The sequence below is a fragment of the Perognathus longimembris genome, unplaced genomic scaffold (assembly GCF_023159225.1).
Source record: "Perognathus longimembris pacificus isolate PPM17 unplaced genomic scaffold, ASM2315922v1 HiC_scaffold_4565, whole genome shotgun sequence".
NCBI classification, from domain to species: domain Eukaryota; kingdom Metazoa; phylum Chordata; class Mammalia; order Rodentia; family Heteromyidae; genus Perognathus; species Perognathus longimembris.
In genome coordinates this window covers 78,007-98,261 of record NW_025959896.1, presented here as the reverse complement: position 1 = coordinate 98,261, position 20,255 = coordinate 78,007, and the positions used below count along the sequence as shown (strand labels likewise).

The window sequence follows — 20,255 nt, the reverse complement described above, 5'->3', positions numbered from 1 at the left end:
CCTCGGTGTTCCTCTGAGTGGACTTAGGATAGCAGAATAGGTTCTGGGTGCAGCTTGGACCCCTCAGAAATGGAGGAATAAATCCACTGGGAACTTATCCTGGATTCGGCAGCAATGAAAGGATATGTCCCGGACATCCCAGGGAACCATGTAGAGATAATCACAGACAAGAGAATAAGGTTTATTAGTGGGGTCATAGCTCCCACAGGTGAGGGACCTACATAGCTTCTGCACCTTATCCAGGTGGCAGCTTCTCTCTGTGGCTAAAGGGAAAGTAGGTAGGTCTTAATAGTGAGTAGGAGTGGCTCATTAGGTATGGGTGAAACTGGGGGCTAATGGGAGGAGCTGAGGACCTGAGGCAGGGAAAATGCTAACATTAATATTGTTAATAGTTGGCTGTGGCTGAGAGGGACTGATTTCAACTCCCTATGCATGGGAATGTAAAACAGTTTCATTCAAGTTCAATTATGTAGGCAAGGCTGTGAATACATTTTAAATAATGAGTCAAAGTATCCTAGCGCCACTGACTTATGGCTACCTAAATTACTTAGATTGTATTGATATTTTGTCTAGGCCTTCCAGATCCATATATCTGGCCTCCTCAGTTACTAGGATGACAAGACTCAGCCACTAACACCAGCTGCTATTTGATTTATAATGACTTGCTCCTTAAAGTAGACAGAGTTTCAAGAATAATTTCCATGACTCCATAGGGAACTATCTAACACAGAAAGTTAAAAGAAAAGCATCAAGATGGAATTAGTTAACACATGTTAGAACAGTTTAACCAGTTTATCTTGCAAAGTGACACAACCAGCATTTGTTGACATGTATTCCATGGTGGAATATGACACAGTGAAAAAAGGAATATGTCAAAATCTAACTTTTCATATCATTTCATTGGTAATAACAAAGAGGCACCAAACATACACACACACACACACACACACACACACACACACACACACACACAGATATAATTGAGCCCAAACGGGTGTGGTGGTGGTGGTTTCATCCCTGCATATTATTGGTTAAAACAACCAAGCACATGAAATTATCTCTCACCTCAGGGACTTCTTACTTGAAGTTGAATTGTCATCATAGAAAATTTAAAATCCACACCCCCAAAAAATAATCACAAGAATCACTCTGAATTGGCAATTATCTGCTGAATAATCTCATATTACTAGTTTAGTAAAATCACTAGACACTAGAGGGTCACTTGTTTATTCGTGGAACCTAAGAAAACTGAGATTTGATGTCTACAGTTCAGTGTGACCCTGGACTGAGAGCATTCTCTGAAAGAATTATCTGCAATTGACTAGCAAGTAAGCTAGAAGTGGAGCTGTGGCTAATCAGCAAAGATTAGCAGGAGCTGAAGGCCTTGTGCTTGGCCCACTACTGACACCTGCAAACAGCAATTCTTTCAAGAAGCTTATTGAAACTAAAAGAAAAAGTGACACTGTGCAAAGAGATATGTACTCATTACCTGATTTCTGAAATGGCCCCCCATCGGGACAACATCTTCTTAATAAGATTAAATATATATTACTAAACATTTGTATTCTTACTCTCCATATCAGGAAACTATCACCATCTTCAGTGTCTCATACACAGCAAATTTCAATTCTTCCAATTCCGACACTGAAATCCAGGTCCCCTGGTTGTGCAGAAAAGGGCACAATTCTCCTCACTTCCTCCTGGTGTGTGTGGCCAGCGAGAAGGGATGGCCACGCCCAACAAATCCAGCTGTCAGCAGGCAAAGCAGGCCTAATAGCATTTTCATTCCAGACTTTCAAACTTCTACACATTCTGACTCAACTGCCAGAAGTCCCAGAAGTCTTTAAACTGACAATGGGAAAGAGTTAAAACCAGCAAACACAGAGACTGGTGGCCAGTCGGAAACCCTGAAACACCCTTGCCTAGCTCAACCCTGGCTGCTAAAAATGTCCTCTCCTTCTGATTCCTCATCCCTGCCCTAGGTTTCCCATGCTGCCCTCCTAGCTGCTGGGACACCATGGTTTCTCCAGGCTCCTAATGTGCCTGGTCGCTTACTGATTCTCTCCAGTGGAAATAGATGACACTAATCTGCCCATTCGCTGCCTGGTGGAGCATCAGTGCCCTGGTCCTGACTGCCTGAAGTTGAGAGCCAGGCCTCTAGATGTGGGTGTGCGGCTTCCTGATCTCCCCTCAGTCTCCATTTCAGTCTCTTCACAGTCTTCACTTCCAAGCTCCTCATTGCCAATACATATGGGGACAGAGCAGGACGGGGGAACCTGCGCCCCCCAGCAGCACCCAGGCTCACCTGCATGTGGGTGTGGAAGGGCAGGTGAGGAGGATTTGCCAGTATCTTAAAGGCAAACCCTACAGAGCAAGGAGTGGTTAGTGAGCTCATCTCTGACCAGAGCAGAAACATGAGAATAGAGGAAGAGAAAGAAATGATGACTGCTTCCCTGGAAACTGCAGCCCAGGTCAAGGTCAGATCCACCTTCCTCTTGGAATGTCACAGGGTTAAACTTGGAAGGGGGTTGGAAGCCTGGATCAGGTGGTAAAGCTCAGTGAAAGCATCAGATTGGAGGTCCAGTCCTGTTGTAAGACAAAAAAAAAGTGTAATAGAAGGACTATAAAACGTTGACTTCTCTACTTCTGTCTCTTTGCCTGACGAGCATTTCCCATGGACTTTTTCTTCTGCTTTTCTTCTTTCCTCATCAAGCTCAATCATTAGAGAATCTTCTCTCTGCTGAGGAGAAAGTCCTCCCCATTCTGTCCTCCTCCTCTCACTTCTATCTGGACAGAGTCTCTCTAGGAATTGCTCACTTTCACGACTGCAAAGTGTTTCAGCAAGGAGTGAGCTCCGCACATGTAGCTGGTATTTTAAGGTGCTGTTTGGACTGGATCTAGGTCCTGCGACATCAGTGGAGAAGGAATGGTGTGGTGGGAGTTTCATCCTGCATGAGGATTCAACTAATGCCTTGCAGAACAGGAGATCATAGCTCACAACTGTACGCCTTGCTCCTCTGGAAGCTGAGATCTGAGGATCATGGTTCAAAGCCAGAACAGCCAGGAAAATCTGTGAGATGATTTGTGTTCGTTACTTGTGAACTTGAATTCAGAGCCTCAGAGCTGTCTCTGAGCTAATTTTCTCAAGGTGAGTCCTTAGCTACTTTGAGCCACAGCACCAATGCTGGTGTTGTGTGGCTAATTGAAGATTAGAGTCTCACCAGGACTTTTTCTGCCCGGGTGGCTTGGAACTCTCATCCTCAGATCACAGCCTCAAGAGTAGTGAGGATTACGAGCACTAGCGTGAGGCACTGGCAAGTTACACTGTTATCTCTTAATTCACAACCAACCACAAGAAGTGAAGCTTTCACCTATGTGGTGAGCACTAGACTTCAACAAAAACCCTCAATGATGGTACCCAAGCCATGAGTTCAGACTCAAAAATTGGCATTCACAAAAGTAAACAATCAAACAGACACAGCCTTGGAAAGAAAATGGCCAACCTTTCTTGAAAATTGAGACATACAGGTATTTGGAGAGTATAGAATTCAGGTGTGGCTTGAATCCTGCTTTACATCAATTATTAATCAGTGGATTCAGGTGACAGATCATTCAATTCCTTCGATCTCTACTGTGAGGGCAATGACACGGTTGCTTGTTAATAGCTTCCTTTACTGGGATGCTGAGTCTGGCCAAAAGACCATCATTATAGATATCTATGGTAATTTTGCTCTTTGTCACTAATAAGTAGCAGGGAGAGGGGTTAAGGAGTAATGTGCATTAACCATGAATAAAAAAGCCCAGCTTCCCTCCTCATGGTCTATTGTGAGGAGGAGGGCTTTCACTTGTGCTTGCTGGAGATGGATCGCCCTGACAGGTGCCGATCTGAAAAGGGGCGCTCAGTTCCGCAGGTTTTCATTTCCTTCTATACTTGCTCACGTCTTTATTTTTTCTGAAAATAAACAAAACCATAGTTAAAAGCTCACTACATACCTCTCCTAATACATAGGAGAGAGCATACAATACACTTGAAATAATGGCACGTACATTCATTTTATCATTGTTCCTGACTCTACAATGTCATTTAATATAATTTAAGTTTTATTAAGTGTCTCTACAAAGAGGTTACAATTCTCTGCAGTGTCTCATGGATTTCCCTGCCCAGGCTGGTTACAACCATGACCTGAAACCTTCTGAGTAGTTAAGATAACATTGTTGAGCTTGGTGAATTTTCTTTCTTCATTCAGCAATATTTTGTTCTGTCTTCCTGAGTGGAATGTTTTGTGTGGTTTCTTTAAACTCTAGTATTAATCCATTCTGATCTGACAGACTACAGAGAATATTTCAATAGCATATATGTACTGATATATTTCCAAAAATATGATCTGTTTTGGGGACGTTTTAGCAGCTGCTGAGAAAAATGCTATTATGTGGTTTGTAGGTAAAATACTCTGCAGAAAACACTTTGCAGGAACAGCCAGGATTGTGGAAGACGCTATAGAGTCCATAAAGCCTTTTCAACGAAAGCTACCAGGAAAGTTGACCAACTTTAGTTTTTGCTAAGAGAAAAGATGTGTGCTTTTGGACCCAGAACACTGACATTACTGGAGACTTATTGTTTATCAATCGTAGGGCTTGAACCCAGGGCCTGAGCACTGTCCCTGTCTTCTTTTGACACAAGGCTAGAATTCTACCACTTGAGCCACAGCACCACTTCTGGCTTTTCTGTTTATGTGGTGCTGAGGAATCAAACTGAGGGGTTCATGTATGCAAGGGGAGCACTCTACATCTAAGCCAGATTCTTAGCCCCTAGAGACCTCATTAAATGCACCGTGTATATCCATACTAAAGATCATAAAAAGAATCAAAATCTAAAGTGGGACAATATTTGGTTCATTGTACATTGTAGAGTGTGAGGCGTATATATGTGTACATACACATATACATTTATAATTATATCAACATATAATATCCATGTATATAAATAAACTCATATTAATTAGATTAGAAGATTCCATGTCAGAACAATACACAGCTCATTCTGTATGAAAAAAACTTAGTAATCAAATAACACATCCTTATGGTGATGTCTTCATTTTATATATCCTATGTGAAATTTCAAGTTATTTTTGAATAGTATTATATTATTACCATATTGTCTACAATTATTTTGGGAATGACAGACCATATTTTCATGTGTCTAGGTTATACTTCTTAAAATTCCACTACGTTTGAAAGTGTGTTTTGAAAATCACTCACTTTTCATATATGAAGTAGAACAGTTACCTTAGGTCTCTCAATTTCTTGACCAGGAATTGGCAGTTTCCCACAGACAAATGCTCACATTGTTATCTTTTGTCTTTTCCATCATGGGGACAGTTGACATTTGAGGACGTGGCTGTGGAGTTCACGCAGGATGAGTGGCGGTGCCTGACCCCAGCTCAGCAGGCTCTGTACAGGGAGGTCATGCTGGACAACTACAGGAACCTGCTGTCCCTGGGTGAGGAGCTTCTGTCCCACTTCTAGTTCATTCTCAGAAATTCCTTGCAGAATGTTTCATAACAGAGCCATCTTTGCTGGATACTGGTGGCTCCTGCCTGTAATCCAAGCTACTCAGGAGGCTGAAATTTGAGGAGCATGCTTGAAAATTAGTGCTTCAAAGCCAGAAGGAAAGTCTATCAGACTCATATCTCTAATTATCCAATAAAGCCATCTGTAGAGCTGTGCCTCAAGTGGTATGGTGCTAGCCTTGAGCACAGAAGCACAGGGACAGTACCCAGACCCTGAGTTCATGCAACAAGACCTTCCAAAAGAAAACGAAAAAAGAAAGCAGTGCCAGCTTGGTGCAAGTGCATCTCAGATAACCTCATTTTCAGAATTTCTGGGAAAGGGTTGCTATTTAAAACACACACCCACATATTTTCAACCAAGCATCAGTGGCTCATACCTGAAATCTAGCTAATGAGGGTTAGATCAAAAGACTGTGGTTTACAGCCTGCCAAGGCAGGAAGGTTGCCGATCTGCTTTCTCCAAAGAACCCCATAAAAAATGGAAGTGCAGTTTTGACTCAAAGTGGTAGAAGGCTAGCCTTCACTTAAAGAATTTATGGCCAGCAACCAGTCCTGGAGATCAACCACAAAACCAATGAAAAAGAAGAAAAAAAAAACATTTTTATAACTTCTCATCCTCTATATCCCCATTTTGGTTTTCTTGTTTGTTTCTTTTCTTTCTTTCTTTCTTTCTTTTTTGCCAGTCTCGAGGTTTGGCCTCAGGCCATGAGGACTGTCCCTGGCTTCTTATTGCTCAAGGCTAGCACTTGAGCCACTGTGCATTCAAGACTTTCTGTATAAGTGGTGCTGAGGACTTGACCCCAGGGCTTTATGTATGTTATGTAATCACTACCAGTAGGCCATATCCGAGGCCCACCTTCGAGTGTTGAAGGTAAATGAATGCTTCACTTTATTTTGCAGTGTGTCTGTGTGTATGTGATGATATATATACATATGCATACATATGTGTATATATGATATATTGTACATAGATATGCGTGTATATTGTATACATGTGTTTAATATATGTATACATGTATATATGTGTGTGTAGGTATATATGCTGTGTGCCTGAAGCAATTTTTGAACTGAGGGCATTCTCACAAAATTTGTTTCCTTGTGGATGTTCTTTACCACAAACCCATTTTAGTATTTTGCTGGTTAATTAGTGGTCTAGTCTTACAGATTTTCTCACCCAGCTGGCTTTCACCTCTGATCCATTAGTTCTCAATCCACTGAAAAGGGAAGCTGACAGGCATGAGCCACTGGCATCCAGCTTGCGTGCCCATCATAGCTGATTGGGAATGCAAGCCATTCAGTAACACAAGACACTGTGTACCACAGCTCAGCAGCTCCTAGTCGACTTGCAATTTGACTCACTAACAGCTGGATGCTGAAATCATGGGTGAAAATTGCACATGGGGCCTTTGTGCCAAAATTGTTCCGTCTGAAACTAAACAACAGGCCCATCGTAGATGGCCATTTTCTCTCGTGTTCTCCAGCACACATGCCTTCTTACTTTTTCAATACCCAGGGCTTTATGTCTCTAAACCAGACCTCATCACCTGTCTGGAGCAAGGAAAAGAGCCCTGGGCAGTGAGAAAAAAAGAACCATCAGGAAAAAATATAGGTAAGTGGAAATGAATTAAACAACACCCCCAAAAAACGCACATGGAATGGATAAGAAAGACAAAGCACAGAGAATGGGATTGCAACTTATTACTAAACTGGAAATGTTTGTTGTGAGTTTTTTCTTTGGCCAGGACTGGAAATTGAATTCAGGGCCTGAGTGATGTCCTTGAGCCTCTTTTGTTCAAGTCTAGTATTCTCACTCCAGAGCCCAAGCTCCCTTTCTGGTTTTTAGTTGGGTTATTGGACACAAACAATCTCACAGACTTTTGTCCTCAGGCCGATTTTCAACCACAATCCTCAAAGCTCAGCCTCCTGAAAGCTAGGATGACAGGCATGAGTTAACAGTGTCTTTTTCTTGCTTTCTCAGATGAGCAGTTTGCAGACACACAGTCCCCTCGTAATGCATGTGGGAGAACCTTCAGGAAATTCTCTGCCCTAGCTCTGCACCAGACAATCCACTGTGAAAAGCAACCCTATGAATGTAAAGAATGCCAGAAAACTTTTCGCTACTCCTCGTTGTTGCAGAAGCATCAACGAATCCACACAGGGGAGGAACCTTTCAAGTGTCAGCAGTGTGGCCAGTGCTTTAACCAGCTGTCCAATTGTAGACAACATTTCCGAATTCACACAGGATTGAAACCCTACCAGTGCAAAGATTGTGACAAGTCATTTAGACATGTCTGCAGGCTGAAGGAACATGAGAGAATACACACAGGGGAGAGGCCATACCCATGTCTTGTATGTGGCAAAGCTTTTCGAAGATGTTCAAATCTAAAAAGCCACCAACTGATCCACACACAAGAAAAATATCACAGATGTAATGAATGTGATAAATCCTTCACGCAGCATAAGGATCTGATCATCCACCAGCGAATCCACACTGGAGAGAGACCTTACCAGTGTCCCCACTGTGACAAATCCTTTAGACAAATCTCAGCATCTCTGGAACACCAGAGAATCCACACCCGGGAGAAGCGTCATGAGTGCAAATACTGTGGCAAGGGCTTCTGGTACCTCTCCAAGTTCAAACAACATGAGAGGTCACACACCAGAGAGAAACCCTACACATGTGATCAGTGCCACAAATCCTTCAAATACAGCTTCAGCCTTAAAAGTCACCAGAGAATCCACACCGGCGAGAAACCTTATGGGTGCAAACACTGTGGTAAGACTTACCGGGATCACTCCTACTTAAAAAGTCATGGGAGGACCCACACAGGAGAGAAGCCCTACACATGTCAACAGTGCCACAAATCCTTCAAATACAGATTCAGCCTTAGAAGGCACCAGAGAAGCCACACTGGGGAAAAAAACCCCTACCAATGCCATTCATGTGGCAAATGATTTATACACAGCTCACACCTAAGGACTCATGAGAAAATCCACATGCCAACACAACCCTAAAAGTTCAAGGAATGAAGAATGGCCTTTCCACACTCCTTAAGCCAGAAGAAACATAGAGGAAGCTTCACTGGAAGAAAACAGAATAGATAGAGTTCAGAAAAGTTTCCCAGTAAGCCCGGGAATTACAATAAGCACAGAAACTAGGAAGGAGAGAAGACAGAAAGGAAGGGGATGGATGATATCAGTAAACCGCTGCCCCAGTTGACTAAAACACAAGAATCCGTACACATTGATCAAGTATGGATGGCACAATGGATTGGAAAACATGAGATTCTGGGTTTGAAGTCCAGGAAATGAAGTAAAGAAGGGGAGGCTCAGATTTGGAGGGGGCATGTCTACAGTGGTGGAATGTTCGCCTACCAAGTTTGAGCCTATGTTCAAAAGTAACCCTACACAAAGAATAGACTTGGCTAGGCCCTGTTCACTCACACTTGAACTACCAGCTGCTCAGGAAGCTGAGATCTGAAGACCAAGGTGTGAAGACAGGCAGGGCAGGAAGGTCCATGAGACCCTTATCTCCAATTAATCATGAATAAAAATGACTAGAAATGCAGCAATGGCTCAAGGGGTGGAACTCCATCTTAAAGCAAAAGAAGTTCAAGGATAGTGGCCAGGCTCCGAGATGAAGAAGGGAAGGAAATGGTCAATGTGTAAGGAGAAAAACTAGCCTCACCATGGAAGAATGGATGCATATTTCAAGTAGGAATTTTTATAATGTCCAATAATATTTGTTTGGGGATGATGAATAAATAATGTCAAGCATCAATAAACAGTGAAAAAAATTCTCTTTCAAAGAGTGTAAGTATATTACAAACCTGCAGTTCCTAATGTAAATTCGGGGTCACTGAGTTATAAGAGGAAGGAGTAAGAAGGTTTTTTAGTAATTTTAATCACATTTAATTGAAGGGACTTTTGTGACTGTATAATTGTATTTTAATCTGTGTATACCAGGTGTACAGATGATTAATTTATAGTGATTCAATTTATTACTAAATTCCCCTTAATAGGGAATGGATTTTACAGTTTGAAGTCTGAATGTCAATAAGTGAAAGGTTAACCTAGCACTCAACTCAAACTTTTTCTCACTGCTGGCAATGCTAGGGAACCAAGAGTCAGCCAGGTTCTTACACCTGGTATGAAATCACCCCCTCAAAAATGAGTGCCTCCCATAGCGAAGGTCTCCAGGCTCCTGGTTCTTGGAAGGTAGAAGTATGATTGAGGTAGGCAGAAATTCTCCCCAGCAGAGTGAGAATATCCAAGGACAAACAAACCCAACTCAACTGTAGACACGCAGGGCAGGTGCTCCTGGCCAAAGGCCTAGGCTCTGGGGTCAGGTGAGGCCTAGTATTGCTGCTCTGGCTCTAGAGGCTCCATCTCCAGCAGGAAAGCCACCATGCTGACCTGGCTCCAGGGAGGACAGAGACAGGCAGCAGCAGCCCCTCTGGTCACATGCAATCACAGGCCCACTGACCACAGACATCTTGCTGAATTCAGGAAGATTTGAAGCCAGTAGCCAACATGGGCTCAGTGCAGCAGTTCTGCTGACGAGGAAGCACCCACCTCACTGGAGAAGATCCACACTTTCATCCTCAAAGGTTCCTGTGCATCACGCTGGTTGGATGAAGTCGATGCCTCGTGATGAATGGTGGGCAAAGACAGAGCCTCTATTCCATGTACATAGAGGTTCAAGGACCACTAATACTCCATGGAACCACTGATATGCCTAAGTATTCATAGACCCACTAATATTTCATGTGCATATGTAGTCATGGGAATACTAATACTCCACGTATCCATGTGATCATGTACCTCAAAGGGTCTGTTGAGGACAGGAGGAGCACCATCTAGTCCCTGAGTTCAAGCCCCAGGACAAGCACAAACCAAATACTGTTCAATCTTTGTAGCCCACAAAGCTACTAGCATTTGAATCCAAGAATTCTTCTTTTATTTTTTCCCAGTCCTGGCCCTTGGACTCAGGGCCTGAGCACTGTCCCTGGCTTCTTTTTGCTCAAGGCTAGCATGCTGCCAATTGAGCCACAGCACCACCTCTGGCTGTTTTCTATATATGTGGTGCTGTGGAATCAAACCCAGGGCTTCATGTATCAGAGGCAAGCAATTTTGCCACTAGTCCATATTCCCAACCCTACAAGGACTCTTAAAAGGGAAAACAGGCTCTTGACGACCACTGAGACCCCACTTAGCCACTGTAGAGTTGCATGTTGGGAAAGACTGAAGGAGCTCTTCTAGTTCCCTGCATTCCATGTACTGCAGTGCACATCTCAGAGGCTCTGCGTCTGAAGCTATTAGATCTATGAAGCATTGCATGGGAGGCAAGTCTGAGGGAAAACTTCTGGTTGGATGAATTTCTCATTGGAATCTATTTACCAGAGGCCTATGGAGCCAACACCAATAATCTGTGGAGTATTGCCTGCTGGGAGAGGATGAGTTCGAGGGCCAGCCTTCATGCTTGATGCTGTGGGGATCGTCATTAGGTGGATGGAGTGGGGGAGCGTGGACAGGATGGGGTGTCAGCATAGGGTGGATGGGACTGGGTGGTGTGGATTGGTTGGAACATACTTGGTGGCAATCTTCTCTCCTACTCTCAGCAGACATGTTACCCAATTTTGGCAATGCCCATTCCTTAATATCTGTAAACCAGTCCTAATTACCTGTCTTTAACAAGGATGAGAGCTTAGAAAGGGAGAAGAATGGAAATGTCAGGGAAATGTAAGTTAAAATGAACAAAACAGCATTCCAAGAAAACACTGAAACTATTGGTGGTCGTTGGTTTTATATTTGGCTAGTCCAACAACTTAAAGTAGGGGCCTGGGTGCTGTCTCTGAGCCTCTTGTACTCAAGGCTAGTGCTCTAGTACTGAAACCACACACCTCCTACGTTAGTGGAGGCTAAGTGTCTCACAGACTTTCCTGCCCAGGCTGTCTTTGAACCATGAGTATCAGCACTCAGACTCCTGAGAAGATAGGATGAGACCTGTGAGCCATAAGGCTTCCCTTTACTTGATGTCTCATTTGGAGAGTCTGCAGAGATGGTCCCCATGGAGTGCATGTGATAGAACCTTCAGGAATTGCTCCAGCCTCACTGTGCACGAGAGAATCCACTGATTAAAGGAATCATCACTCCAGGGAGAATCCTCACTCATGCAGACACCATTACCCACCTCTTCAGCCTCAAATAACAGGAGAGAACGAATGCGAGTGAGAATGTCTTCAAATGTGAGCTGTGCCACAAATCCTTCAAATACATGTCCAGCCTTAGAAGACACCAGAGAAGCCACCTTGAGGACAGGCTTTACAAATGCCACACGTGTGACAAATCATTTATGTCATCCACTTCAAGGTCTGCAGGGAAAGGCACTAGCACCAAAGAAGGAAGGCGGGGGCCCTGAAATGGGAGGGAATGGTCAGGGGTCAGTGACAAAGGAGAGAGCTTGGGCCAAAGCCCAGTGGAGAGCAGAGGCTGGACAGGGCCAGAAGGAAAGAAGGTTTAAAGGACCAATGATTGGATGTACAAAAAGGTAGGTGAGGCCTTAAAGGGGCTAGACTAGGGGAAAGACCTGGGCTTGGGCTGCTTACACAGAGTGGGCTGGGAAAAATCTGGTTTGGCAAGGAGGCAGGCCAAGGAAAGAGAGAGTAATTCCACAGAGTTTTGCCTGGGGTACACTGGCAAAAGGGATAAAGACTTGGAAGACCCCAGGCCTCCCAGTGGCCTCTAGCCCAAGGCTAGGATGCTCAAGTGGGACTCAAGTTGTTGGTAACAGTGAGGGTGCTGAAAGGCAAGTTCAGGGTGCAGAAGGGACAGGCAATCACTAGGCTTCCACCGGCAGGGTCAGTGTTTCTATGGTTGGGCCAGGTCCCTGATGGGCTGTACTGGGCTCTGAAGGGCGGGGCAAGGGTGTTGGGGGAGGGGCCAGTGAACTTATGGGAAGGACCAGGTAGCTAGGGACTAGGGTGATGAGAGGTAGAGGCAGGATTCTGATAGCAGTGCCAGTGTGTTATGAGAAAGGCCAGGAAGATAGAGGAGGGACCAGGATGAGAGGGACTGAGCCTGGGTGGTAAGGGGACACACCAGCTTCATGGGGGCAAGCTAGGGAGCTAAGGGGTCAAGAGAGTGTGCTGTGGGCGGGCCCGCCCCTGCCTCTCCTCTTGGCTTCTTCTCAGCCTCTGGGTGTTTTCCTAGGGGTTGGAGGCCAGACCTCCCAGGGAGGAGACCCAGGCTCCTCAGCCTGGCAAAGAAGATCTCACTGCAGATCATGATGCACCAATGCACAAAGGAGGTGAAGCCATTGGCCTCTTGGCAAGGAGTGTGGCAAACAGTATCTGAGGAAAACTTTAGGAAATTAAATCTGCCCACTATGAGGAGTAGCGCATTGTGTGCAGTAAAGTGTTAGCCAGGAAGATTGGTGTCAGGCCATTTAAAAAAAAAATATGCTGGTTTTCAATAGATAGATAATATACATGTTACTGATTGAAGATGATGCTTTCCTTCAAGGACACTGTAGAGACAAACAAGCAAACACATGAACCTTGCTATCACCTCAGGGACTTCTTACTTGAGGGTATCTCACGTCATCCTTCAACATTTAAAATCCCCACCGCCCCAAAAATAATCACCACAAGCATTCAGAACTGACATTGTCTGCTGTCTAAACTAATATTACTAGTTTAACAGGACCACTGGACTCTGGTGGGTCACTGCTTTCCTCCTAGATCCTCAGAAGGCTGAGATCAGAGGACTGTGGTTCCAGGACACCCTAGGTTGACAGAATCCTCTGAAACACTTATCTGCCATTAACTAAAAATAAAGGGAGAGGTAGAGTTGTGGGTGATGAGCAAAGAAGGTGAGCAAGTGCACAGGGCCTGCAGTTGGAGCCCAGATATTGGCAGACACAAACACCAAATGATTCAAAAAGCTTATTGAACACAAAGGAAAAAGTGACATTGTCTAATAAGAAATGCTCTTATTCACTGACTTCTGAAATGGTCAGGCCTCAGAATAACACCTTCACAGTAACAATACACTTATATATGTTTTTAAAATTATTATACAGGCTCTTGTTCTTTATATTCTTTACACAAGATCAAGTAAGTATGGCGATCGACTGCGCCCCTTGCAAAGCCAGTTAAAATTCTTGCATTTCTCCCACTGAAAGGCAGGTCCACTTATGGTGCAGAAAGGAGCACACTTGGCCCCACTTCTTTCTGGTGGGTGTACAGGGAAAGATGATGCACAAGCCCAACCAACCCTGCTGGGGCCATGTACAAGGCCGAATCCCAGGATTATCCAGACTTTCAAACTTCCACATCACCTGACTGCACCCCCAGCAGCCCCCAGACTGCTTCACCTGTGGGTGTGGAAGGGCAGCTGAGGAGGTTTTGCCAATGACTTAAAGGCAGACCCTACAGAGCAAGGAGTGGTTGATTAAGCTCATCTGAGGGAAGCAAGACACCCAAGGAGGGAGCAAGAAGAAGGAAGTGATGGCTGGTTCCCAGGAAACTCCAGCGCAGGTCAAGGTCAGAACCCCAGTTCCTCCTGGAATGTCACATGGTTCAACCTGCATGGGGGTTGGAGAAGTGGCTCAGGGGGTGGAGCTCTGTGCAGAGTGAAAGCCTCAGATACAGATGGGAGTCCTGCTGTTAGACAAGAAAGGAAAAGAAGAGGGCTGGAAAACTGGCATTTCCACTTTTGCTCCTTGCCTGATGAGCATCTCCCACAGACTTTCTCTGCTTTTCTTCTTCCCACATCAAGCCCACTGTTAGAGATTCTTCTCCCTGCTGAGGAGAGCATTCTCACCATTCTGTCATCCTTGCTCACTTCTCTGTGGACAGAGTCCCACCAGGAATCACTCACTCACACGACTAGAAAGTGTGTCAGCAGGCTGTGAGCTCTGAACATGGGACAGGCATTGCAGGATGCTGTTGCAGTGCATCTTGGTTCTTCACCACCCATGGAGAAGGAAATGGGTGGTGATAGTTTCATCCTGGATGAGAATTTCAATTAATGCCCTTTGAGAATTGGGCACCATGGCTCACACCTATAATCCTTGCTCCTCAGAATCTGAGGATCATGGTTCAAGCCAGACCAGGCAGGAAATTCAGTGAGATTTTTGTTATTGTTGTTATTTCTTGTGACCTTGAAATCAAAGCCTCAGTGAGTTGTCTAAGCTCTTTTTGCTCAAAATTAGTGCTGAACCTATTTGGACCACAGCTCCAATGGCTGTGAATTTAGGATTAGAGTCTCATGGGGATTCTTTCTGTCCAAGTCTTTTGGAATAGAAATCCTCAAGTCTCAGTCTCATGAGTAGCAAGGACTACAGGTATGAGCAGCTGGTGCCCAGCATGGTAGAGTGTTATGTCCAATTCATCACCAAATGAGAAACAGTAAACCTGTGGCTCAAGTGGTGGAACACTAACTTCAATAAAACAACGCAATGACAGTACCCAGGCCACAAGTTCAAGCCCCAGATTTGGCACTTATTTTAAAAAGGGCTGGGGGGATGGGGCTGGGGATATAGCCTAGTGGCAAGAGTGCCTGCCTCGGATACACGAGGCCCTAGGTTCGATTCCCCAGTACCACATATACAGAAAATGGCCAGAAGCGGCGCTGTGGCTCAAGTGGCAGAGTGCTAGCCTTGAGCGGGAAGAAGCCAGGGACAGTGCTCAGGCCCTGAGTCCAAGGCCCAGGACTGGCAAAAAAAAAAAAAAAGGGCTGGGGGAGCTTTGAAATCAAAGGGCACCTGTTGCTTAAAATAGCTCAGAAAATGAAGAGAATTTAGAAGATATATGATTTCTCAGATGCTAAGTGTAAAAAAACCAGGAATTTGTGAAATACAAAAATCAGGTATGGCTGGACACCGGCTTTAAATTCATTATTAATGAGTGGATTCAGGTGACAGAGATCATTCTATTTCTCTGATCTCCACTGTCAGGGCAATGACAATGTTGGCTGATAATCACTTTATTCACTGGGATGATGAGTCTGGGCCAAATACCATCACCATCGATATCCATGGTTATTTTCCCTTCGCTACTAGTAAGTAGTAGGCAGACAGCTTCTACTGTGATGTGTGTTAACCTTCAATACAGAAGCCCAGCTCCCCTCCTCAATCCTTTCTCTTCTCTGGGTCCTGGTGTGGGGAGGAGGGCTCTCACCTATGCTTGATGGAGATAAATTGCTTGGACAGTTGCTGATCTGAAAGCAGCTCTCGACTCTGCAGATTTTCATTTCATTCTATACTTGGTCACATCTTTGTGTTTTCAGAGAGTATTAACAAGAGACATAGTAAAAACTCTCTCTATATTTTTAAATCCTACTAAATAGCACAGTGCCTATAATATACCAGAAATTTTAGCACTTATTTTGCTGTTATCATTGTTCTGTTCTCTACAATGTATTTTAATACAATTTAAGAATAGGTAAGGTGTTTTACTATTTGTTACAATTCTCTCCAATGTCTCATGGACTTCCCTGCCCTGGTTGCTTTTAGCCATGTTTCTAACCCTTCTGAGTAGGTAAGATAACAGGTGTGAGCTTGGTGACTATACCCTCTTTCTTCAGTGACTCATCATTCAACAATGTGTTGTTCAGTTTCCCTGTGTTGGAATGTTATTTGTAGTTTCTTTTAAGCTCTAGTTTTAATCCATTCTGGTCTGATATATAAAAGCCTGTTTGTATGTCCCAAAATATGATCTGTTTTGGAGAAAGTTTTATGAGCTGCTGAGAAAAATGATCTAGTGTGGTTTGTGGATAAAATGTTCCACAGTAAACTGTTTCTTGGAACACCCAGTAAATGTGGAAGATGCTGCCTCATACATTAATTGTTTTCAACAAAATCCACTGGTGACCTTGCGCAAACTCTTCACTTATGACTAGGCAAATGTCTGCTTTTGGACCTGGAACCCTGACATTACTAGAGACTTTTTTTTTGTCCCTGGTATGGCTTGAACTTAAAGCTTGGGCACTGTCCCAGAGCACTTTCACTCAAGGCTGGTGCTCTACCACTTTGAGGCACAGCTCCACTTCCAGTGATCCGGTGGTTCATTGGAGATAATAGTTAATGGACTCTTCTGCTGCCTTTTTAAATCTACCTTCATACAATGCTCCGCCTCTGCTGCTGCCACCCTTTGACCGACCATCCCGCCACCATGGAGGACATGAACGAGTATAGCAACATAGAGGAATTCGCAGAGGGATCCAAAATCAACGCGAGCAAGAATCAGCAGGATGACGGTAAAATGTTTATTGGGAGCTGGGATGCGAGCAAGAAAGCTCTGACAGAGTATTTGTCTCGATTTGGAGAATTGGTAGACTGCACAATTAAAACAGATCCAGTCACTGGAAGATCAAGAGGATTTGGATTTGTACTTTTCAAAGATGCTGCTAGTGTTGATAAGGTTTTGGAACTGAAAGAACACAAACTGGATGGCAAATTGATAGATCCTAAAAGGGCCAAAGCTTTAAAAGACAAAAAAAACCCTTAAAAAGGTTTTTGTAGGTACACTGGGCGCAGATACTTCTAAAGAACAAATTAAAGAATATTTTGGAGCTTTTGGAGAGATCGAAAATATTGAACTTCCCATGGATACAAAAACAAATGAGAAAAGAGGGTTTTATCACATATATAGATGAGGAGCCAGTAAAGAAGTTGTTAGAAAGCAGATACCATGAAATTGGTACTGAAAGTGTGAGATCAAAGTTGCACAACCCAAAGACGTGTATAGGCAGCAACAGCAATAACAGAAAGGGGGAAGAGGTGCCGCAGCTGGAGGACGAGGTGGTACTAGGGGTCGTGGCCGATGTCAGCAGAGCTCTTATGGCAAGGCATACCGAGGAGGTGGCAATCACCAAAATAATTACCAGCCATACTACAGGAGACCATTAAAGCAGGAGATGCCAAAGAAACTCATCTTACAGGACTACATAGAAGATTTGGTCTTCTGTTGATCTGATTTCGTAAAGACTTTCTAGTGTAGAAGACACAATTGTGTCCAACTGTATATAGCTGCCAGTTAGTTTTCTTTGTTTTTACATTGTTATGTGTTTACTTTGTTATGTGTTATGACTCAATGTGGATTTGTTTATACAAACTTTTATTTGTACAATTTCATGTTAAACCTCAAATGCTTCCTTATGTGATTGTTTCTGCGCCAGGTACTACATAGCATTGTAAAAAAATTTATTTAAAGAAGCAATAATTAAGGCAGTTTATTTTAGGAAGTGGTCCATAGGAAGGAACTGTGGTCCTTTATAAATAGCCAGCCAAGTATAAGTATATTCTGTGCTTCTCAGGCTTGATTTTCCTGTTAACTAAGACTCAAATAATGTTCTTTTCCCCTCTGGTTATCTGAGACTATCTTGAAAACTTAAGTCATAGGATTGTGGTTACAAGTTTTGTAGTAGACTTTTGGGTTTTTTTCTTAAAGAGAAAGGCTTGAGCTGAGGATGTAGCCGAGTGCCTAGCACTCCCTAAAAACAATTTTTTGCAGCATAACGTCTTCATAATTCTCTGGCAAACCACATGTAACTTCCTAATTGCTTTGAGTAATCTGGTCTGCTAGAAAAAAATTGGTTAGGCAGCACCACGACTTTAATTCTTTTAATTATGAAAAAGTTTCCTGATGACCTTGAGGAAAGAGCACTACAAAGCAGGTAGGAACCAGATACATAAGAAATTGTCCATTATACTTTAATCAACAGACTAAGTAAGATTTGGGTTTCTGTTGTCTTCTCTTGATAGGTCACAGCCATCGGCAGATGAACAAGATGTTTCCAGGTGGGCATTTTGAGGAGTTCATTAGCTTGTGTTGAGTTCTTAGGGAAGGTCAACACTAGTAGGTCTCACAGTGCATTTGATACATGAATTAATAAGCATTTCTATATTCAGACATAGGAACAGTGGGGGGAAAATGCTGAAGTCTTACATTTGTTGATGGGACATAAAATGTGATTGAGTGTCATTACAGCTTCTGGTGCATCAAAAGTTTTAGGTTTCAAAGGAAAATTGGCTGACAAATTTTGACTTTATTCAGTGGTTGGATTTGGGGTTTTCCATGTTCCCACATAGGCTGCTAGGATTGACATGTTTACACACAGAAAAGTTGATCTTAAATTACACAGCTAGAAGTTGTTTATGCTAATACCTGCCTTTTTCCTAAATCGCTACAACTTTGTTCTGATATTTGTATTTGTTTGCTACCAAGTTGAAATTCTTTGGCCTTGTTTTGCTATGACCAAGAGATAATGTTGGCTATTGTAAGGAATTGTTTATTTCAGTATGGAACCATAGGGGATGGAAGGGAAATCCACTTTAAGCTGTGTTGTTAGTAAGTACAGTTATGTAGCATAGTGAATCTTGTAATTTCTAATTTATGAGTAGGTGACAAGTTGGTATAGACTGTCTTTTTTTTCCTGATCAAAATGAATAAAATCTTTTTTAAACTACAAAGAAAAATGGTTAATGGACTTCACTGCCGGGACTAGCTTTGAACTACCTCCCTCATACCTCAGTCTTCTGACTAGGTAGGATTACAGTTGTGATGCACCAGTTTCTAGCTCATAAAACCTTTTAAAACATACCATGCAAATCCAAATGAATCCTCTTAAAAGGAATCAATTAAAAGTTGGACAATAGTTATTGCAGAATATTGTAAAATGTGAGATATATATATGCATACACACATATACTCATACATATACATTTATATATATACACATACACACACATTGAATTAAAAGATTCCATGTCAGAACAATAGACTCCTAATGCTGTGTGACATAAAATATAGTTGTCAAAAAACAAATTCTTATGGTGACACCGTAATTTTATATGATATATACAATTTCATCTTGTTCTCGTTACATATTCTATTCTTACTATATTGTGTACAATGGTTTTGAGAATGTGATACCATATTTTCACGTGCTCAGTTATACCCCTGGGAAACCATGAACTATGAAAGTGTGTATTTAAAAATCACAAGTTTTGGCTGGGGATATGGCCTAGTGGCAAGAGTGCCTGCCTCATATACATGAGGCCCTGGGTTCGATTCCCCAGCACCACATACAGAAAATGGCCAGAAGTGGCGCTGTGGTTCAAGCGGCAGAGTGCTAGCCTTGAGCAAAAAGAAGCCAGGGACAGTGCTCAGGCCCTGAGTCCAAGCCCCAGGACTGGCAAAAAAAAAAAAAAAAAAATCACAAGTTTTGCTCAACTATAGCAGAACCATAACCTTACTTTTCTCAGTTTCCTGTACCACGTATAGAAACTTACTCAAGTTCAAATGCTCACATTGTGATCTTTTGTCTTTTTCTTCCTGGGGACAGTTGACATTTGAGGACGTGGCCATGGAGTTCTCACAGGATGAGTGGCGGTGCCTGACCCCGGCTAAGCGCCAGCTAAGCTCTGTACAGGGAGGTCATGCTAGACAACTACAAGAACCTGCTGTCCGTGGGTGAGGAGCTTCCGTCCCACTTCTAGTTCATTCTCAGAATTCCCTAGCAGAATATTTCATATCAGGCCCATCTTTGCTGAGTACTGGTGGCTCCTGCACGTAATCCCAGCTATTCAAAAGGCTGAGATCTGAGGATCGTGCCTCAAGCCAGTCCAGGAATGAAAGTCTATCAGACTCTCCTCTGTAATTAACCACCAGAAGCCAT

At 43.3% G+C, this 20,255-nt stretch overlaps 1 protein-coding gene and 1 pseudogene across 1 annotated transcript; both read left to right on the top strand.

Moving 5' to 3' along the window:
- Nucleotides 1-753: 753 nt before the first annotated feature.
- LOC125344867 (zinc finger protein 829-like) lies at nucleotides 754-10,224 on the top strand. Its single transcript, XM_048337174.1, has 5 exons — nucleotides 754-762; nucleotides 5,380-5,500; nucleotides 7,084-7,179; nucleotides 7,549-8,346; nucleotides 10,181-10,224. Exons 1-5 carry the CDS (start codon nucleotides 754-756, stop codon nucleotides 10,222-10,224), a joined length of 1,068 nt encoding a protein of 355 aa, XP_048193131.1.
- Nucleotides 10,225-16,734: 6,510 nt separating this feature from the next.
- On the top strand, nucleotides 16,735-17,546 carry LOC125344866 (annotated as a pseudogene).
- The last annotated feature ends 2,709 nt before the right edge of the window (nucleotides 17,547-20,255 follow it).

Excerpts from the sequence above, each read along its gene's own strand:
- LOC125344867 (XM_048337174.1), top strand. Across the intron at positions 5,501-7,083 it reads CAGGAACCTGCTGTCCCTGG|GGCTTTATGTCTCTAAACCA; the intron begins GTGAGGAGCTTC and ends TTCAATACCCAG. Across the intron at positions 7,180-7,548 it reads ACCATCAGGAAAAAATATAG|ATGAGCAGTTTGCAGACACA; the intron begins GTAAGTGGAAAT and ends TTGCTTTCTCAG.